Below are 21,672 nucleotides of genomic sequence, written 5' to 3' on the forward strand. Positions count from 1 at the left end.
ATTGGATAAAGCCGGTGAAGAAGCTGAATGGCTTCGGAATTTTTTAGAAAACATTCTGTTCTGGCCAAAACCTTTGGCTCCTATTTGCATACATTGCGATAGTGAGGCTGCAATAGGACGGGCAGGGAGCGTTATGTATAACGGAAAGTCTCGTCATATACGACGAAGACATAATACAGTTAGACAACTACTTTCTAGTGGAATTATCACTATTGATTATGTAAGATCAAAGGATAATGTTGCGGATCCACTTACAAAAGGCTTAACTAGAGAGGGAGTTGAGAAGTCATCTAAGGGAATGGGACTATGGCCGAGGACAAGTCAACATGGCGGTAACTCTACCTAGAATTTTGGATGTTCCGAGATCTAGGTTCAAGGAGCTCAAACAAAGTTGTGATTGACCGGTTCAACATCGTCAAAACAAAATCTTTGGTCCATTCTCGTGATGAAGACAATGTTCAGTAACAAGGATAGAACTTTACACGTTCTTTAATGATTACCAAAGTTTGGTGAGGTATCTATCAAATAGTGTCAATCTAAAGGATTACACGTTTAGGAATCACCTACGTAAGTGTGAAGTGTAAGCCGCTTCAAGAAGAATTCTGTAAGGCCAATTCTCTACGCACTTATGAGACCAGACAGTGTTCATGGCTAAAACGAACACAACAATGAGAACCAAAAGACGATTAAGGGTTGGTTGTGTGGCATATGGCTGTCTAGGTATACACTAAAGTTCGACGGTTCAAAGATATCAAATCTACCGATTGACCGAGTATATCCGACATATGTTCACTACGGAAAGTTCAAAGGGAAACCTACTTATCCATATGCAATTAATCCTTACTTGCAAAATCACATAGCTTTCATCTATGATCTTTCTTGATACAGCCATTCCCATTCATGTGGGGGATTGTTGGACTTTAAGCCATTGGGCTTTAAAGTAGAAGAAGTGTGAATTGGAAATGGAGGGAAATAAAATGGAGGGAAAATGAAAATTTGAAGAAGTGAACTTTTGTCTTGCACTTTGTCCCTCATTGGTGAGGGACAATCACATTTGTGTGCTTATATATAGATTCACTTCTTAAAGCTCTTAAAAGGAGTTGAAGAGAATGAACCCTCGCGCCGTCGTCGTCGCTCGCTCGGCTTCGGCTTCGGCTTCGGCTTCGGATTTGTCAAATGATCGATAAGATTATTTTTTGGACAAAATTTATTTAATTATTTAATAATTAATTAAATGTCAAATCACTGCTGAAACTACGCCAGAACCCTACTGAAAGTTCAGAAGGTCTTGCTGGCCACGGTTCTACCAGACCGCGGTAGAATCGCGGCAGTCAGATTCAGAGAGCCTCTCTGGCCGCGTATTTTCTGAAAAGGCACCTTTTCATCTCAATAAAACAAATGGGTGAAAAGAGGAGGAAAAGGATGAAATAAGATTTTCCAAGACAAGATAATTACATTTATAGAATGATTTATATCTTGTAATAGATTTAAAAAAGGGAAAGGAAAAGGAAAGCATTAAAAAAACATGTTATTCTTCTCTTCCTTATTCATTTCTAAGAGAGCCAATTCGAAAGCAAAGAAGTTGGTGAAAAACTGGTTCTTGCTATTGACTTGAAAAGACATATTTTAATTTTCTTTTTTGGTAAACTCACCAGAAAATAGTTCCACATCTCACACAACATATATTTTATTCTAACTTCATAAATAGCTATATATGTTAAAAAGTTGGAGACTTCTATCAAAAAGAAGAAGTTCTATCTTATATTTGAGTGTTTCCTTTCTTCCTTCCTCTATTCGCATACAAAACTTAAACCTTCAACACCTTCTTCACCACAAATAGAGAAGAGAGAAGAAAAAAACAAGAATTTGTTTCCCATGTGGTTTCTCATTGGCTAGTATTTGCAAAGGTAGGTTTTAACATTTGTGGTATTATTTTTTCTTTTTTTGTTGTTCCTTGAACTTATTGAAAACAATATTTTTACTTTCGCAAGATATGGGTAAGATTTGCGTACACATTACCTTTCCTAAACTCCACTTGTGAAATTATACTGAGTTTGTTATTATTATTTCGTATTATTTTTTCTTTATATATCTTTCTTCGTCTTCTATTAGTTTTCTCTCTCGATGTTTTACTATGGAAACATAGAGATGGATTTAGGACAGGTTCTATTGTCGAATCGAACTAATTATTTTTTGCTCGAATTATGTTTACATATACAAAAAGGTTAAAATTTATACATAATAAGATCACAATTGTTCTTAATATATTGGCTTTAAATTATCAAATTGTCACTGATCAAAAGGATATGGTTTCTTCTTTATTGGATATGTATGTTCAGAGCATTTATTTCTGAAGTAATCATATCATCTTTTAGTTTTTTTGTACTTTGCAAATCCATTTTTCACTTGTTTTAGTCATTGGCAATGATGGAGAGGTACTGTATATTTTCCTATTGAATTTGCAGCATTTCTTATTAAACTAATTGAATGTGTATTTTTTTTTCATACGTTTTGGCAGATTATTATTCCTGATTTTCATTATTCTCGAGAAAAGTTTTCATACGAGTGGATTAAGCTGGAGATCTCATATGGAGGCTAGAAGATCAATGTGAGTATTTCTTTTCATTCTACTTATTTTCCTGTTAAATTCATCAAAAGAATATTTATTTGGAAAGTGCAGAAAAAAAAAATTTAAAATTACCAAAAAAAAAATGGGGTGTGGGTGTGGGGTTGGGTGGGTGGTGACGAAAAAAACCTTTTTGAAGAGAGGGTATGGGGTGGGGTTAGGTGGGTGGGTTGGTGAGGGTAAAAAATAGGGTGGGGAAGCTTGAGAAGGAGTTTTGGAAAATGTTTTCCCTTCTCTTGATAGGAAAAACATTTTCCTCCAATTGAGTTGATAAGGAAAATGTTTTCCAAAACATTTAAGCCAATCAAACATGAGAAAATTGAAAAATATTTTTCGAAAAATATTTTCCTTAATACCAAACACACCCTAATAGTTGACAGCTTAGTAATTACGTTTTACTAGATAATGCACCGTATTTATAGATTATACTAATTTCCTAGAAAGATTAGTCTTAATTGTTGGATCCTTTGAAGTAAAGATCCCAAAACAAAACTTAGAAAGTAAGTTTTACTAGAAAACGTATCAAACTTGTAACATACACTAATTAATTCCGTTGTTGTGGTCTTATGTTTTCAAGTAAAGAACCTTTATCACTTTCGAATTGTCTGTCTCTCTCTTCTTCTTTTTTTCCTTAGAAATTTTGGAATGTAGATATTCTTCAATAGCATAGGCAAGGGAAATAAAAACCATGTGAGTATGAAGATTTATTGGTAGAGGGAAGGTGGAGTGGTTATATTTTCTCATTTTTAAAATCTTACTATGATTGGACTAAGCAACCTTTTAGAGTTTATTGAACATGTGGTAGGTGAAGAATTGCAACTGTTCAACCTAGGTTTCAAAAATTAATATTTTCTAATATTGTATGTAAGATAAGATCTTTAATCTCATTTGTTGAAGGACAGATTAGTTAGTTGTTCAAGTAGCTAGGCTGTGTCATATGCCACTTTCTTAGAGAGAAATCTCAAATAAACACTAAAGCGAGAGGGGATTGGAGAATACGAGGCGGAATAGGGATTCGAAGTTTATGAATTTGTACCACAATTTCAAGATAATACTACAACAATTTCTAACATTTATAGTTAGATATGAACCCGTAACCAAGCTTCTACATCCACTCTTGTTGGGAAATACTAATGAATAACTTCGTACAATATTCTATAACTAGACGGACAAATAAATATGTTGTCTGCTTTATTTTTCAAGTTGCTAATCCAACTTATTATGGTGGTTACTTATAAGAATTATTTATAATTTAAAAAGTAATATTACAACGAGAGGGGTGGAAAAATATAGACGAATATCATAGTACAATATTTTATAAATCGAGGGACAAGTAAATAGGTTGTTTATCTTATTTTTCAAGTTGCTAATTCCACATATTATAAATAGTTACATAAAGTTATCTTTAAAACTAAAAGTGTAAATCTTTTTTTACATTTCTAGTATATAAAAATTAGACTCTATTGTGTACCTATTTCAAAGACAATTAGCAAATTTGAGGATGGTGGACTAGAAATCAATTTTTGAAGTGTCATTATTTACTTATAACTTAGCCAAATGTAAAGAGATGATAAGGACATTATGATTCTAATTAGGGAAATTTTCGTTCATATACCATATAGGAAACTATATTACCAAATATGTTCATAGTTTGCATATTACCGGCCATGCTAATAGTATTTCTACAAAATATAGACAATTCATTAAATAAGGAATCATTGTAGCTGTAGGCTTCCTTATTTAGGCGCGCTAATATTGGGGAATTAAATATTCTCCTAGATTTTTTACCACACAAATCACGCATTAAATAGGGTACAATTTAGGGATTTCCTATCCATTTACCTAAATGAAAATAGAAAGAATTACAAGAAAATACATATGACTTCACACCATAACAAAAAATGGTCCATGTTTTTAAAGTTTACCCGTTATAGCCCAATTTGTATAGAATTTAAAGGAAAGATTTCAATCACTAACCTAGTTCTCTTTTTCCCTACACGCCCAAAATATTCTCTCTCCATGTGCCTCTTCATTCTCTACAGGCCATTATCTTTTATCCTCTATATTTTTTTGATCTATCTCCCATATTCATCTTGTATCTTCTATAATTTTTAAATCTATCTTTCATCCTATCTTTTCTCCTCTCTAATTTTCAGATATAATTTTCCTTAACTTTTGTTAATTCTCTCAAACTTTCCTAATGCAAAAAGATGAAAGTCTAGAGTAAGATGAAGAATATGAAGTCAGTTGTTCGTTTGAAAGGATTGTGGAAGAAAATATTTGACTCATTAATGATTTAAGTAATTTTGATTGATAAATCTCTGAGTCTCTTACTTTGAGCATTTGGTATCGAACTATAAGTCCCAAAAATCATAATTCCGCCACTAACGAAGCTAAAGTTTTCAGATTTGGAAGTTTTCATTGTGAATTGGTGCTTCAATCCAGATGGGTATTGACTAATAATAGTATTATTGATCGGGTGAGACAAAATTTAAGAATTTGGGATTCATCTAGACTTATCTTGAGTTGATTGGTTCTTCTTCTTCTTTTTTCTTCTTCTTTTTGATAATATTGGTGTTAAAATAGAGGTGTAGTGATGGACATAAGGTATTTTTCAGTGCATATACCGTATAACTGGTGTTTGTACACACTTATACAAATATTGTATAATTATGTATAAAATAGGTATAACTGTGTAGATTTGTGTATAGTGATGTATAATTATATTTTTTTTTAATATATAAGGGTGTACATACATTATTATTGTATAAGAGGTCTTCATGAAAGTTTGGCACTTTTTTTATATGGTAAATTTTTTGTTGAAATAAAGGTTTAATGATGGTTGGAAATTTTTTTTCTAGTGTAAAATATGCATGTTGAATTTATGTACATTCAGTGCATATGTTGTATACTCATACATATGTATTATATATATATTGTATAAATATGAATATAAGTGTGTGTATATATATATATAAATGACAATAAACTCTTTTTTGGTAAATTCCGGATGTAAATATACATCTTTTGTATGTATATATATATATATATATATAGATATAGATAATGACAATATACTCCTTTTTTGGTAAATTTCGGACAAAAATAAGGCAAAGAGAGGAGGAAAAAGTAAGGATTTAAAATCATGTGATGACTTGACTTTTTGTAGATAGTCACATTAATCTGGAAGAGGAAAAAAAATAAATAGGAGAAATAGAAAAAAAAAAGAAGGAAAGAGATCATTATGAGATTGATGTCAGGCGATAATGTCAGTCAGACAATGATATTAGAGGGCTTCAATGGCTATGCGAATGAAAACTTAAAACGATGGCTACGCGGATGAAGAGCACCTATGTGGACTATACTTATGTGAAATTATCCCATGAAAATATTATCATTCATTCTCTTTCTTCTTTTTTCAGTTACCCAAATTAAAAAGATTTATTCTCTCTTTCTTCTTCAACATTTTATACCAAATGTTCAGGTCTCATTTTGAAGAGTTTAGCAGTGCATTTCTATTGTAGGTACATGTCCTACATATATTTTCATTCACTGAAATAATGTGGTGCTGGAAAATTCCTCCACTGCACAAATGTAGACGTAATTTGACGCACACAAGGGAATACCTCTTGATTTCATATCAATCAGTTTATAATCCATATAGTTGCATGTTTGTGCTGTTATATTTTATAGTATCACCAATGATAACACAGTTGCATGTTTGTGCTGTTACATTTTATATTAAATTCTGGTTGTATATAAATATTCTACACTTTATCTACATTTTATCTACAAATAAACTACATGTCAGAGTAAATATATATATCAGTATGGATTTTCACAATATCTACAAAATTTCTATATTTATTCTACAATAAAACTACATATCATTTGAAAAATTAATATGAAAAATACAGAATTTCAATGTTTCTACAAATTATCTACGAAATTTCTACAAACTGTTCATAACAGAATTTATCTTTATTTTCATGCATGTTCGTCTGGAACACTAAAGTTACTTAATATGTCAACATCTCCCGTTATAGAGTAATACAACTTATCTACAATTTTCTATAACTTTCACACATTATTTCCACTCAGTTAAATACAACTACAATAACATAAAACTTACATACAAATTTTATATAAAATTTATACAATATGTCTTTTGTATCTGATTTATACATAGTAAAAATAAATTTCATACAACTAATTATATATTATACAACTTATCTAAAAATTATCTACAATTTTCGTACATTATTTCTACTAAGTTATATACAACTATAATATAATACCACTTAAATACAATTTTTATACAAATGTTGTTCAACTTTCATACAACAGTTAAATGAATAAAAGAAAAACAAATAAACAACAGAATACATTTTTTCTACAATTTCTGCAATATAATGTATGTCATGTCTTCTTCTTCTTCTTCGAGTTTCAATATGAAATTCAACCAAAACCAAGTATAATCTTCACCAAAACCCCTCAAAATTGAGATATAAACTCCAAATCATATTCCCAATTATTTGCAACAACACCAAATCCAAACAAATAATGATTTTTGAAAACCCAAATTCGAATTCAAAGTTTCAAAGTTTTTTTATGGCTATCAATGGTGGAATTGCTGCTCTCTTTTCCTTTCCTCTTATATTACTGAAATTTGGGATTGAGAGATAGAGAGAGACGTAGAGAGAATTCTCAATTCTTTGCAACAACATCCAATCCAAACAAACAATGTCTTTTGAAAACCAAAATTCGAATTCAAAGTTTCAAAGCTTTTTAATGGTTGTCAATGGTGGAGGGGTTACAGATTTTCGCTGGTTTTAGAAGAGGAAATCGTGGGTGATTGAAGAGGAAATCGTGGGTGTGGTTTGAGGAAATCGGATGGAGAGAGAAACTTGGGGGAGTGGGAATATACGGTTGAGTAAAATTAGGAAACTAATTAATACCATTAAAATCCTAAAATGGTACATAAATAGTAATTAGGTATATAGAAGGTAATTATATTAAAAGTTAAGCATGAAGAGTAATATAGTTTACTATGTAGCATAGGAATGTAAAAATTCTTTCTAATTAATACACATTATTTTTACAATTATTTCGCTAATTTTCCAAATTCAGTAGTTAAACGAATTTTTCTAACCATTTTACAGAGAAGATGCATGCAAAAGAAGGTTACAGAAAATCAAAGTTAAGGAAGTGGGAGTGAAGCCTCTTCAATTCCCTTTTCAAGAGAAGAGTACAAATTGCAAATTCCATCCTCTAAAGCTTGTGTTATTTGTCATTGTAATTGGCACTTTCTTCTTGATTCTCTCCTCCAACTCAGTTTGTCAAAATAAAAATACTTCAGATTCAAGGTATGTTCTGCTTCCTTTTTCTTGTATTCTATATACTTGACCAAAAAAAGAACCTGCAATATATGTGTATTTATGTATGTATAGATACATTTATATGCTGACTGTACAGAAGAATTTCACACAATTAGGTCACATAAAAGATAAGTAGGTAACTGTTCATTATAAAATGGAATTAGTTATTAAAAAAATAAGGTAGATATCTTGCTGTGACAGGTTAACTTCAAAATTACACTAGCGATATAAAAATTATTTACACTGTCAATGTATAATAGTTGTATACTTTACGTGTTTGTGTGTGTAAAAAGGCCTATCAAATCTTAGCATGGTTAAGGGCCTATGAAATTTTTGGATCTAGAGATAAAAATTGTATATATACACCAAGTTATAGCATGGTGAACTTTGAAAAAAAAAAGGGTTGATAGATGAAATTTGGCTAGTTGCTCCTTGTCTTTTTGATAATTTACTATATTAAGAATCTTGAAAGACTATCCTAGAAAAATTATCTTAGGAGAAAAGAGAAGGAAACAACAACAACAAACCCAGTGAATTCCCACAAGTAGGGTCTGGGGAGGGTAGTGTATACACGGACCTTACCCTACCGTGGAGGGTAGAGAGGATGTTTCCGATAGACTCTCGGCTAAAAAAGAGAAGGAAAATTGGAGAGAGGAAAAATATTAAAACAGCTTACTAAGGATTTTACTTGGGAAAAAAAATACTAGCTTACTAAGGATTTTACTTGAAAATTAATCAGAGGGGTTCTTTCCTGTTCACTAACATTAAATCCTCCAAATTGGTCATAGCATAGTCTTTATTAATTGATATAAATTATATAATGCAGGCAACATTTTGTGAACAGGTGGATATGGGGCGCCTCAGATCCTAGGTATGTATCAGATGTTGACATCAATTGGGAGGAAGTATCTCAAGTTTTAGAACAATTGCCTGAAAAGAAAGTTGTTGAGAACATAAGTCTTCTTAATTTCGACGAAGATGAAATCATTGAATGGAGACAAGTTGTTCCTGGTGCCAACCAAACAGTCCTTCACCTTGACTACGCCGAAAAAAACATAACATGGGAAACATTGTACCCTGAGTGGATTGATGAAGAACAAGAAAATGATGTTCCAAGTTGTCCTTCTTTGCCAAAACTTGAAGTTCCTAGGAATCGTATCGATCTCATAGCAGTCAAGTTACCATGTAGAAATGAAGGGAATTGGTCTAGAGATGTTGCGCGGTTGCACTTGCAACTTGCTGCTGGTGGTTTAGCTTCCTCTGCTAACGGTAAACATCTTGTGCATTTACTTTTCATAACCAAATGCTTCCCTATACCGAATCTTTATAGGTGCAACGAGCTCGTTGCTAGAAAAGGTAACGCGTGGTTGTACAAGCCGGATTTGAGTGTTCTAAGAGAAAAACTTCAACCTCCTGTTGGATCATGTGAACTCGCACTTCCATTTGGTACAACAGGTAATGATACACTATTGTTTTTCCTTCTTTCAATGTGAATTCTATAGACGTATCAAGAATTCAATGTGAACTTGTCTATGTTATGATAGCAGAGGAAGTACATTCAGGGAACAAAAGGCGCGAGGCTTATGCAACAATCTTGCATTCAGCTCATGTATATGTATGTGGAGCCATAGCAGCAGCACAAAGCATTAGAATGGCAGGGTCCACGCGAGACCTTGTGATTCTCGTTGATGATTCGATAGGTGAGTATCATAGGAGTGGACTTGAAGCAGCAGGCTGGCAAGTTAGGACTATACAAAGAATAAGAAATCCAAAAGCTGAGAAAGATGCCTACAATGAGTGGAATTATAGCAAATTCAGACTATGGCAACTGACTGATTATGACAAGATCATATTCATTGATGCTGATCTGCTTATACTTAGAAACATCGACATCTTATTTAGGATGCCACAGATTTCAGCGACAGGAAACAATGGCACGCTTTTTAACTCCGGAGTCATGGTTATCGAGCCATCAAATTGCACGTTTCAGCTCCTAATGGATCACATAAATGAGATTGAGTCCTATAATGGAGGCGATCAAGGTTACCTAAACGAAATATTCACGTGGTGGCATCGGATACCAAAGCATATGAACTTCTTGAAAAACTTCTGGATTGGCGATGATGAAGTAGTGAAAGCAAAGAAAACACATCTTTTCGGGGCTGAACCTCCAATTCTTTATGTCCTACATTACCTCGGATACAAGCCATGGTTGTGTTTCCGGGACTATGATTGCAACTGGAACGTAGACATCTTACAAGAATTCGCGAGTGATGTTGCACATCACAAGTGGTGGAAAGTACACGATGCAATGCCCGAGCAGCTGCAAGACTTTTGCCTGCTAAGATCAAAGCAGAAGGCACAATTGGAATGGGATAGAAGGGAAGCAGAGAAGGGAAAATATGTTGATGGACATTGGAAAATCAAGATCAAAGATCGACGACTTAAGAGATGTACAGACAGCTTATGCAATTGGAAGGGTATGTTAAAGCATTGGGGGGAGAAGAATTGGACAGATGATCCATTTTTTCACCCCTCACCACCAACCTTAAAAACCAACAAAACCAAAACAGCATCTGTTTCTGGTATATAACAAGCATCTTTTTTTTTTTTGGCTTTTTTGCTAAGTGGAGCCCTGTGTTCAATCTTGTGGTAAGAGGGTAAAAGATATGAAGTTGCTTTCAGAAGCAAAGTTAGTCATTTGATGAAATTTTCATCTTTGATATATACATAGGTTTTGTGCTATGTGTTGGACAGTACCCTCAATTTGTGAGGGACTTTTATAGCGTTTTCAGATTTTATACTTATTTTTGTTTGTTTCCACTCTACATTAATTAAATTCAAGTCTTTTTGACATTTTTAGCACTTTTTTCCACTTAACTTTGAGGTACCGTCAAATCTCTTTATAACAGCCTCATTTGTTCCGCATATTTTTGGATGTTATAGTGAATTGTTATTATAGAAAATATATAGTATTATAATAGAACATGAGATTTGGTTCCGAAATCAATTATAGCAATCAAACATCAATTTAGACAATCTTATATGAGTGATTAATTAGAAGCATTAATCACTTCAAACAATGTAGAATTTGGGAATAATTGATACTATATATTATATTTTAAGTCTTGAAGAGAGTATTCATCCCAAAGTGATTTATTTTCAATTTCATTAGAACTTTGTCGATATTATTTTTTGAAAATTCGTCATAGTTGAGAATCTTGAAACGTACACTCTGATGATTAACACTTTATGAACCTAATCCTTCATCAAAGTTCACACCTCAAAGACTCAAATTCCTTGTCTTCTTAAAAGGCATTTCTCCTTAGCTTGCAAACACAAGGATAATCTTCTTCCTTTTCATAAAACAAAAGGATAATCATGAAGTAATTATTTGGTCCCTTGCATATTGGCAGATCCAATAAATACCTAAACAATATAGAGGGCTAGTTGGATCCAGAGAAAGAAAAAATAAACTTCCTAGTTTTTCATATTAAAAAAAATAAAAGAAGAATTAATCTAAATAGTCGCTTGCTCAACCACTAAAATGAAAATAGATCGATGGATATATAATATACGTATATGAGTAAAATTTAGTTTACCCCATCAACCTTTAAGGCTTGGGAAATTATACCCCTTCACATTTTGAATGGAAACGGCAACTCCCTTGTACTAAAAAACAATTGGAAAAAAAAAACTATTATCAATAAAAATAAAAATTCAAAATGAACCCTCTTTTCGGAGGGAATATTTTTGGCGCTAGAAAAAGTTTCGCGCTATATTATGGTAATTAGCATAAATTCCAGTGTTTACTTTTAACTTTTAAGCAAAAGCTTGACATAAAAATTTGGGAAAAACCTAGAAGTCATATGGAAAATAGACGTACTTTTCAAGGTGAGTAACCTTTTTCACTATTACAATATAATGCCATATCAGTGGTTTTGTGCTTGTGCACAAGTTCCAAAGATTGTATATATTTATATAATATATTCTAATTATAATATTATTTGCAGATTCTATGTATCAGAAGGACGAAATACAAATACTGAAATACTACGATATGAATGGAGTCCATCGGCCTTATCATTTGAGAAACCATGGGTATTGCTCAGCAGCAGTAGGGGTATTTTAATATTTTACAAAATCAACTTCTTGCTCAATATCTAGCGAGCGGATACTACGCATCTCTTTCACTTTTTTATTTTCACTTTAGAATGTTTTCATTATTCGTATTGATTTACAAGTGGGTAAAGTTTATCCGTCCAATCCAATATATTTCTAACACTCCTCAAATCTATAAAAATTTCAAGACACGCTAAGTGTATATTTTTTTTTAATCTTGCTTTGAGTGCATAAAAATTATACTTCTATTACGGATTTAAATCCTTGTGATTGACTTTTGAATTACTTCTCTATTTATAAATAATTGCTTATAAAATTAGGGGAATATTAATAATTTTAATATTATTAATTATTAAAAATAGATATCATCACTTATTAGTCTAGTCAAAACCAAAAAAAAATAACAAAATAATGGGGGGGGGGGGGGAGCCTAAAGCCCATAAAGGGCTGCTGAAAAGCAAAAGGCTTAAAGCTAAGCCTTGGACGAAAAGTTAGGGAAAATCAAAGTAACAGACTTCTACCGTTCACGTTTCAGCGAAACAGAATCACGTCCCAGCAGGCAACGGAAAATCCTACATTTCTTTACGAATCACTAGTTTTTTAACTTAGGTATATACAATTTTCTATTCTCAGTTATCTTACAGTTAGGGGTGTTCATGGTTCGATTTGGGTCGGTTTTTCCCTAAAAAGAAACCAAACCAAGTAAGTCAGTTTTTCAAATATTGGAACCAAACCAAACCAATAAAGTCGGTTTTTTATCGATTCAATTTTTGTCGGTTTTTCGGTTTTTTCGGTTATTTATCGGGTTTTTTCTTAAATATGAGACATACACTACCAAACACATATTCCGGCGACTACATTTTCAATGTAACACTATCAGATCAATTGCTCTTTGAGAAATCTATCATTTACCAAGATATATTGATAATAATTGAATCAAATAGTGATGAATAATTTAAGTACTAAATTAAAAATCGATTATTTTTACATGAAATAGATTCTTGTATTTAGCAAAAGAAAACTATCAATCAAACTAGAATTTAAAAGCAAAGAAATAAATTATTGTAATAGCAAAGAACAAGACTAAAAATACAAGTGACTAAGATGTACTATAAAATTTTAGAAACTTTATATAAAAGTATACATATATATAGGTGTAATAATAAATTTAAATAGCTACTTTTATTAGCCGGTTTGGTTCGATTTTTTTGGTAATTTTTTTTATTAAAACCAAATGGTTCGGTTTTTTCGGTTATTTTTTGATTAAAACCAAAACCAAACCAAATTTGATCAGTTTTTAAAATTTAAAACCAAAACTAAACCAAACCTAAAAAGTATCTGGTTTTTTGGTCGGTTTGGTTCGGTTTTTTGGGTTTTTATGAACACCCCTACCTACAGTATAAGAATTAGGTAGTTAATTATCTTCTTTCTCTATATTAACAGTAAGTTCAATGTTTAGATATGAAACTTTGAAATTATTTAAAATGCATTGGTTGTTGTAGAATCGATTGTTTGACAGATATAAATTTTGGATTGGGGCCTACGTATTGGCTCAAGGAGTTTTGAGGTGAGTTAATATAACCATTTACTAAAGTGGTTTAACTCACAAAAGCTCGCATACAAGGTGTTTGATGAATTGCTTAAAAGAGTTAATATGTACTTAATTAGAACGAGTGAGTACCTATTAGCTTAGAATTATTTTTTAGCTAAAGTTTAGATGATTTATTATGATATATGTGCATAAATTTTCAGATTTTTGTATTATTATTATATGCCATTTTCATGTAAAAATTCATGAAGAAGCAAGAATTTTTATAAATACTTTTGAATGTTTATTTCATTCTTATGTCATGCTTTATATTTAAGGATATCAGTATAAGTATGTATAGGATGTTCCAGAAAAAATTTAGACTTGAAAAGTCATAAGAAGTAGTTTTAGAAAGACTGGGAGGGCAATTTCCCAGTCTTCAAGTAATCAATGTACTTGTTCTTCCAATCCCAAGTTAAACTAGTGGAATTTACTTCGGCGTGACCTTCTTCTATTACCGACTTCATGAGTCGCACTACTGTCCCCGAGCTGAACTCATCGTCATCAATCGAGGACCCCAAGTTAGCCAGAGCATTGGCCTCGCTGTTCTGATCTCGGGGCACGTGCTATAGGACATGCCTTGTTCAAGTCTTTGTAATCTACACACATTCTTCATCTTTGTAGCAATATATCCCTTTTGGAGTTCGGAAAGCAGTACACTCTTCATCTTTTGGAGACATTCTGATTTGATTGTATCCAGAAGACCCATCCATGAATGACATAGCTTCATGCCATGTTGTAGCATCAACCATGAGTTCAATAATTGGTAGCAAGAAGTTATCTTTTGGACATGCCTTGTTTAGGTCTTGAAAGTCAACACAAACGCGTATTTGACCATTCTTCTTCTTGACTGGTACAATATTCGATATCCATGATGGGTACTTCACCTCTCGAATAAATCCTGCCCCGATGAGCTTGTTAACTTCGACTTCAATTTGTGATACAAGCTCGGGTCAAAACATGTGTTGTGACTGCTTCACAGGGCGTGCTCCACTTTTGATCCCTAAATGATGAATATCTACCTTAGGACTAAGACCAGGCATTTCTCTATACGACCAAGCGAAGACATCTTTGTACTCGGTCAACAACTTGGAGTATTCCTCCTCCTCTTGAGGCGTAAGCAGTGCACTAATGAAGGTGAGGCGTGGATCTTTCGGAGTACCTAAATTGAGTTCCTTAAGCTCATCCACAGTTGATTGCCCGCCGTCTTCTAGTTGAGGGGGAGCTTCATGTACTTCATCATCGACGTTAAGGCATGGGCTATCTTCCACAATTATATGATAGGATGTTTCCACAAAGTCTGACTTTTCTTTTTGACTTCCTTGGATGGTCGGCATGACTTCTTTCTCTTTCTTTGCTTCTTTATGAGGCTGGCAGGTGTAAGCAATGGTTCTCCTTTGCACCTTCAGCAGACCATCTGTGGATATTGATAGAATAGACTTCCTCTTCATACATGATGGGAAAGCACTACAGATTTCTTTGTCAGCAACAACTTCAAAATGATCCCGCTCCTCATGGACTTGCTCCTTGTATTTTGACAGTATCTTTATAGATGGAGACTTCCTTGTGGTCCCTAGGCGACAAAAGATAGAGGTCTTTGAGGTAGTGGAAGCTTCTTTTAGATGTTTGGAAGATACACGTTCACCTTTGTGACTTAGCCTTTTAAATACCGCGACCGGAGGGGTTGAACCTCCAATGCGATCAAATACTGAAGCCCGTTGTTTTATTTTCTTTCCCTTAACTTCCTTTATCTCATCTACCGAGGAGTATTGTGATGAAGCTATCTCTTTGCTTCTATTTGATGAAATTCGAAGAGGCTCTGCCAAACTGAACCCCAACCCAAACTTTGGAGTGGCGACGTAGTGCCCTTGCTTTCTCAACTTCATTTGGGACTCATTGAGCCCATGTATCTTTTCACTAGTGACTTCGTCTTTGAGTTCTCCTAGTTGTGATGGATTGGAGAAGTCATAACCAGACTTTTCAAGCAGTATGAAGGCCTTAGGATCATAGTGCCCTTTTATTTTATCAGCTTGAAGATTGCCTTTAGCAGACTCACCCGTCACGGATGGGATTTGTGCAAATGGGACAGTCATATGCTCCTTCAAATGTTGGATATCTTTGTGATTCATTTGCTTCTTTGGGGTACATTCCTATAGCAAAGGTTGCCCTTTCTTTCGATGCTCACGTGGAACATACCGAAAAACCAGATGCTCCTTAGTCTTTGTCTGTATGTCACCTTCAGATGATGATATCTTAATGGAGATGTCTTTTGTTCCCTTCTTAGGCAGCTTGGTGGTAGTCCATTGAGCCTCATTTTCCTCTTCTAACTTAACACCAGCTTCGTCATCTGATGATGGTTTCTCCACTTTTAGTTAACAAGAATCTAGGTAGAATTTTGCATCTGCAAAGTATGATTCCATCTCAGTGAAAGGCTTGATGTCTACATCAATTTTGACTATCTCACTATCTCTTCTGTACTTCAGACATTGATGCAAAGTAGATGATACCACCCTATTCTCATGAATCCAAGGACGTCCAAGCAACAAGTTATATGATGTTTTAGCATCTATGACGTGAATCAGGGTGTTTGAATTCATCTCACCAATGGATAATCCTACGCGGATCATACCTATGGCTCGTTGTCCTCCTTGGTTGAAACCTTGGATTGTTAGTTTACTTTTGGATAGCTCATCGATAGAGATCCCAAGCTTTTTAGCACCATCTTTGGCATGATGTTAATAGCCGAACCATCATCAACAAGTATGCGATTGAGATGTTGTTCCCGAATGGACCCTACAACAAATAAAGGTCTGTTATGTGGCTTAGACCCCAGCAGCAAGTCATCATCTGTGAATGAAATTGTTGCACAACATGTGACAACTTTTCCGTTATCCTAATGTTCATGTGTTTTCATTGGAGCAAGCTCATCGTTGCTTTCCTTTGTTTCGTCAGTACTAGAAACTACATGAGTTGCACTAACGTGACCTCCATGAAGGAATTTTCCCGGAAAGAATTCATGCAATGTGATGGGCTTTCGGAACTTCGGCGATAAGGCACTGTTAATCTTCTTGCTAGTAGAAGATTTGATATTTCTTGGTGATTGTAGCCTATCTACATTGCTCATCATCACTCTTGAATTAGGAATTCGTAGCCTCAAAACTTCCTGGTGTTTTCGCTTCTTGTGAGTGACTAGAATCCAACCCTCGTCGTTTTTGTCTTTGGAGCGATTGTCTAGCTCTAGTGAATCTTCAAGAGTTTTCCTTGGAAGATCAACTTCAACGGGCTCAAAACTTCCAAATGGTAAGAAGGCAGTATTGACACGCTATGCAACTTTGAACACTTCTTTTCCTTGAGCGCGATACTTGCATGATTTGCTTCTGCTGTTTCATCCATGTCTATGATGATTTTACAAGAGCCATGATTTTCTCCTTCAAGAAAAAGCATTTCTCTGTAGGGTGGCTAATGTGTTACGCAACGCCTTCCTGATGATCTTTGGAAGGGCAACGTAAGGCTAAGCAACCGATGTCAGTGCGGTTGTTGTCCGCCAATGAGGTCCTCGCCGCACGCTAGACTAGATTGTCAGTGCCGTGCGGGAAAACCAATGTCATGAGCAATTGCGGAAGCTGAGAGAGAATTGGGTTTTGAATGCTGATGATGATTTTATTGATGACTGAAAATGATGATTACAATGATGCGGTGTCGAGGACGCGATGAAACTTGCAGTATTTTGGATCGCCAACTTTGCCAATTTCCTCTGGCCTTTTTGATTCAGGGAGATCGATGACTTTCTTGTCCAGCTGTTCATCAAGGATTGTGGGTACGTCTGAATCTGGAAATGGATAAACCTTCGCCTCTAATTACTTCAAGGTGGGACGACGCTTCTCCTCTTTGGGATATTGACTCGGGGTCTTATCCTCCTTCACTTTTTGCTTAGTAGTGACCTTCACAGAAGTTGCTTTCACCGCCATTGATTCTTTGGTTTGGTTCTTCGATGCAACATTTTTCTTGAACTCCTTTTGATCAGCAAATGGAGATGCCTTTCCATGACTTGCGATGCTTAACTCCATGTCATGCGCTCGTGTTGCAAGTTCTTCAAAAGTCCGCGGTTTGATCCCTTGTAGAATGTACAAAAGGCCCCAGTGCATTCCCTGAATGCACATCTCCATAGCAGATATCTCTGAAAGGCGATCTTTGCAGTCCAAACGTAACGCCCTCCAACAATTAATGTAATCCACCACGGACTCGTCCTTCCTTTGCTTGGTGCCTGTCAACTCTATCATGCTTACAGTTATTCGGGTACTGTAAAAACGATTGAGGAATTCCTTCTCAAGTTGCTCCCGACTATCAATGGACTTGGGTTCCAAGTCAATATACCAGTCAAATGTGTTCCCTTTTAGAGAACGAACAAATTGTTTTACCAAAAGGTCACCATGCGTTCCAGCATTACTACAAGTCTCGACAAAGTGGGCAATATGTTGCCTTGGGTTCCCTTTGCCATCAAATTGATGCAGTTTTGGTGGTTGATAATTGGTTGGCATGGTTAAACAATCAATCCTTTTAGTATAAGGCTTAGAGTAGTACAACGAACTTTGCGATGGTCTGCCATATTGAGCTCTGATGGTGTTCGTTATCATGTCTTGCAATTGTTGGACAGATAACGCATCAACTGAAGTAGATTGCTTTTCCTTTTGAATGTTTAACTTTGCAAATGATTTCTCAACAGCTGTTTTCTGGGAGGTGAAGACAAGTGAACAAGGAGGGACATGACTCGACTCTCCAGGCGCATAGGCCTCCAATTTGTTCATGAGTTGAGCGATTTGAAGGTCTTTGTCTTCAACAGATTTCTTCAAGACCTCTATAGTCTGTTCCATCATGGCAAACTTTTCGTCCACGTTAGTTGCGTCAGTCATCAAGGCATTGACTTTCATTGAAACTGAAGAATCCACCAAATCCTTAAATCCGCCAAGGTTTGAGGCTGTTTGAGAAAGTTCATCAAACATCGAGAATGGGGTGTTGCCCCCAGAGATTGCGGTTGCGAATGTCATATGAGATCTTCTTTTCTTTGCCATCTCCAAGGAGGCGAAGTATTCGGATCTATCCAAGCCACTAGCCTTGAATTTTCTTCGAGTGACTGGGCCAAGATGACTGAGCTCAGGGATGCGACAACAATAGCATCTTTGCATGAACCATCACACTTGTGGAAGGCCATTGTAGCAGTAGATCTGAAGTTTGTAGTTTTCAACTTGCAAGAAGGAGAGATGAAGGGCAGAGTTGATCCTACTAGGCGTGCCAAAATTTGTTTGCAACAAATTTTCGTAAGACGAAAAATAAATTGCAACAAAAATAATATAAAGAAAAAGAGATTGTATTGATAAATATTTGTGAGTACAATTCTATATATCCCTTGATTCTCCTTTCTAAAATTCTCCATGATTCGAGGGCTTGAGAAGCGTCTTTCTCGAATGTAGGATGATGCGGACCTCCTTGTGATATATTTAACCGCCAAGAACGTCGAGCAACACTTTGTTGTTACAGGTTGATCTCCGGGAAGAACTCCGTTGATCACTCCTTTATCGAAGAACTAAGCACTTGATGATTGATCTCTCTGTTTGTGGATACCTTCACTAATTGCGGAGTGTTCTTCTCCAATTCTGAATGTCCACTGTGAGTTATGTAACCCCTCTATTTATAGTTGTAGAGGGTGGACAATCCAGCTACATATGAACTCTCTTGCTTGATTCTAATTGGTCCATGTCATTTTAGTCATTTGGCAACCTGTGATTGGTTCTTGCTTTTTGACTTGGATTGTCACATCATTTAACACGTGGCATCATCTTGTTGGCTTTGGGTTTGACTGGACATGCCATGTCACTTGACACATGGCATGAGTTTGGGCCTTAAAATAAAATGGATCTTGGGCTTGAAAATAATAAAATAGACTAATTTAACTTGTAAAATCCAAATTAATTATTTAACCCCATTGAATTTAATCTAAATTTTGTATGGATTAGACCCAATAAATTTTATATGTCTATAGACCCACCGAAAAATCTGGGTGTAGGTTTCCCCGATTTTACCCGTATACAGAACAAAACCTCCAAAAGAAGTAATTATGACTCATTTTTATATTTGAAAAAAATATCAAACATATTATTTTTTGAAGATCAAACAAATCTTAGAAAAAAAAATGTCAAGTACCACATATATGAAAAGAATAAAACTCCACTTTAGTTTGGGTTTTAAAATAAATCTGGTAAAAACTGCAAAAGAATAAAAAGATAGAAAATTGCCTGCACCACCAATTCAAACAAGTTAAAATGAAGAATAAGATAAATGTTATAAAATAAAGACTGTAAAGTAAAGACAAGTATAGAGAGAAACTATTATATTATTCGAATTCAAACTGATGTACATAATGAACTGAAATCTCTTCTATTTATAGAAGAAAGGAAGCTGTTGTGTAAGCTGCTACTATACCAGATATGGATAATCTTCTACTGAGAGCAATGTTTATCCATAACGGAGTACTAAAAGGATAAGCTTATTATACCCGATATGGATAATCTTCTACCGGGGATAATATTTATCCATAACTGGGTACTGAAAGGATAAGCTTATTATACCCGGTATGGATAATCTTCTACCGGAGGTAATGTTTATCCATAACTGGGTACTGAAATAATAAGCTTATTATACCCGGTATGGATAATCTTCTACCGGGGGTAATATTTATCCATAACCGGGTACCGAAGTGATAAGCTTCTTCAGGAAGCTTATTTCCAATAGAGTACTAAATAGATAAACATATTTACGGTGGAGTCCCATATGGATAAGCTTCTTCAAGAAGCTTATTTACAACGGAGTACTAAATGAACATCCATAATATAATATATTTATAACACTCCTCCTTGGATGTTCATTAAAAGGTAATGTGCCTCATTAAAACCTTACTAGGAAAAACTACGTGGGAAAAATCCCAATGAAGGAAAAAGAGTACACATATTTAGTAAGACGCATTGCTAGGTGCCTCATTAAAAACCTTATAAGAAAAACCCCATGGGAAAAAAACTTAGTAAGGGAAAAAGAGTGCATCGCGTATTTTACTCCCCCAGATGAAAACCTTGTTTCAAATATTTGAGTCTCCGCATTCCATTCTTGTATACCATCTTCTCAAAAGTTGAAGTTGACAAAGATTTAGTGAATAAATCTACTGGATTATCACTTGAACGGATTTGTTGCACATCAATGTCACCACTTTTCTGAAGATCGTGTGTGTAGAATAATTTTGGTGAAATGTGCTTCGTTCTATCTCCTTTTATAAATCCTCCCTTCAATTGGGCTATGCATGCAACATTGTCTTCGTATAAAATTGTGGGTCTTTTCTCACATTCCAAACCACATTTTTCTCGAATAAAATGAATTATTGATCTCAACCATACGCATTCCCTACTTGCTTCATGAATGATTTGAAGAAGTAGCAACAATAGATTGCTTTATGGAGCGCCATGATATGACAGTACCTTCATATGTAAATACGTAGCCGGCTTGAGATCGAGCTTTATGGGGATCAGATAAATAACCTGCATCTGCATAACCAACAAGGTCTGCACTATCTTTATTAGCATAAAACAAACCCATATCAAGAGTTCCCTTTAAATATCGCAATATATGCTTAATCCCGTTCCAATGTCTCCGTGTAGGAGAAGAACTATATCTTGCTAGTAAATTAACAGAAAATGCTATGTCAGGCCTTGTAGCATTAGCAAGATACATTAGTGCACCAATTGCATTGAGATAGGGTATTTCGGGACCAAGGAGTTCCTCGTCCTCTTCTGGAGGTTGGAACAAATCCTTATTCACTTCAAGTGATCGAACAACCATTGGTGTACTCAATGGGTGCGCTTTGTCCATGTAAAAGCGTTTTAAGACCTTTTCTGTATAGGTAGATTGATGGATAA

General features: G+C 34.8%; 1 protein-coding gene across 4 annotated transcripts; it reads left to right on the forward strand.

Moving 5' to 3' along the window:
* Positions 1–1,726: 1,726 nt before the first annotated feature.
* On the forward strand, positions 1,727–10,869 carry LOC107775958 (UDP-glucuronate:xylan alpha-glucuronosyltransferase 1-like). 4 transcript variants are annotated; one of them, XM_016595780.2, is made up of 5 exons: positions 1,727–1,907; positions 2,519–2,608; positions 7,789–7,992; positions 8,849–9,459; positions 9,549–10,869. In XM_016595780.2, exons 2-5 carry the CDS (start codon positions 2,589–2,591, stop codon positions 10,595–10,597), a joined length of 1,884 nt encoding a protein of 627 aa, XP_016451266.1. In that variant the 5' UTR covers positions 1,727–1,907; positions 2,519–2,588; the 3' UTR covers positions 10,598–10,869. The 4 variants fall into 4 exon arrangements, with proteins under 4 accessions (XP_016451266.1, XP_016451253.1, XP_016451260.1 ...); XM_016595767.2 differs by having other exon boundaries at positions 1,741–1,907; positions 8,831–9,459; XM_016595774.2 differs by having other exon boundaries at positions 1,741–1,907; positions 8,831–9,459; positions 9,552–10,869.
* Positions 10,870–21,672: the final 10,803 nt, after the last annotated feature.

Source organism: Nicotiana tabacum, chromosome 11 (assembly GCF_000715075.1).
Source record: "Nicotiana tabacum cultivar K326 chromosome 11, ASM71507v2, whole genome shotgun sequence".
Classification (NCBI taxonomy): domain Eukaryota; kingdom Viridiplantae; phylum Streptophyta; class Magnoliopsida; order Solanales; family Solanaceae; genus Nicotiana; species Nicotiana tabacum.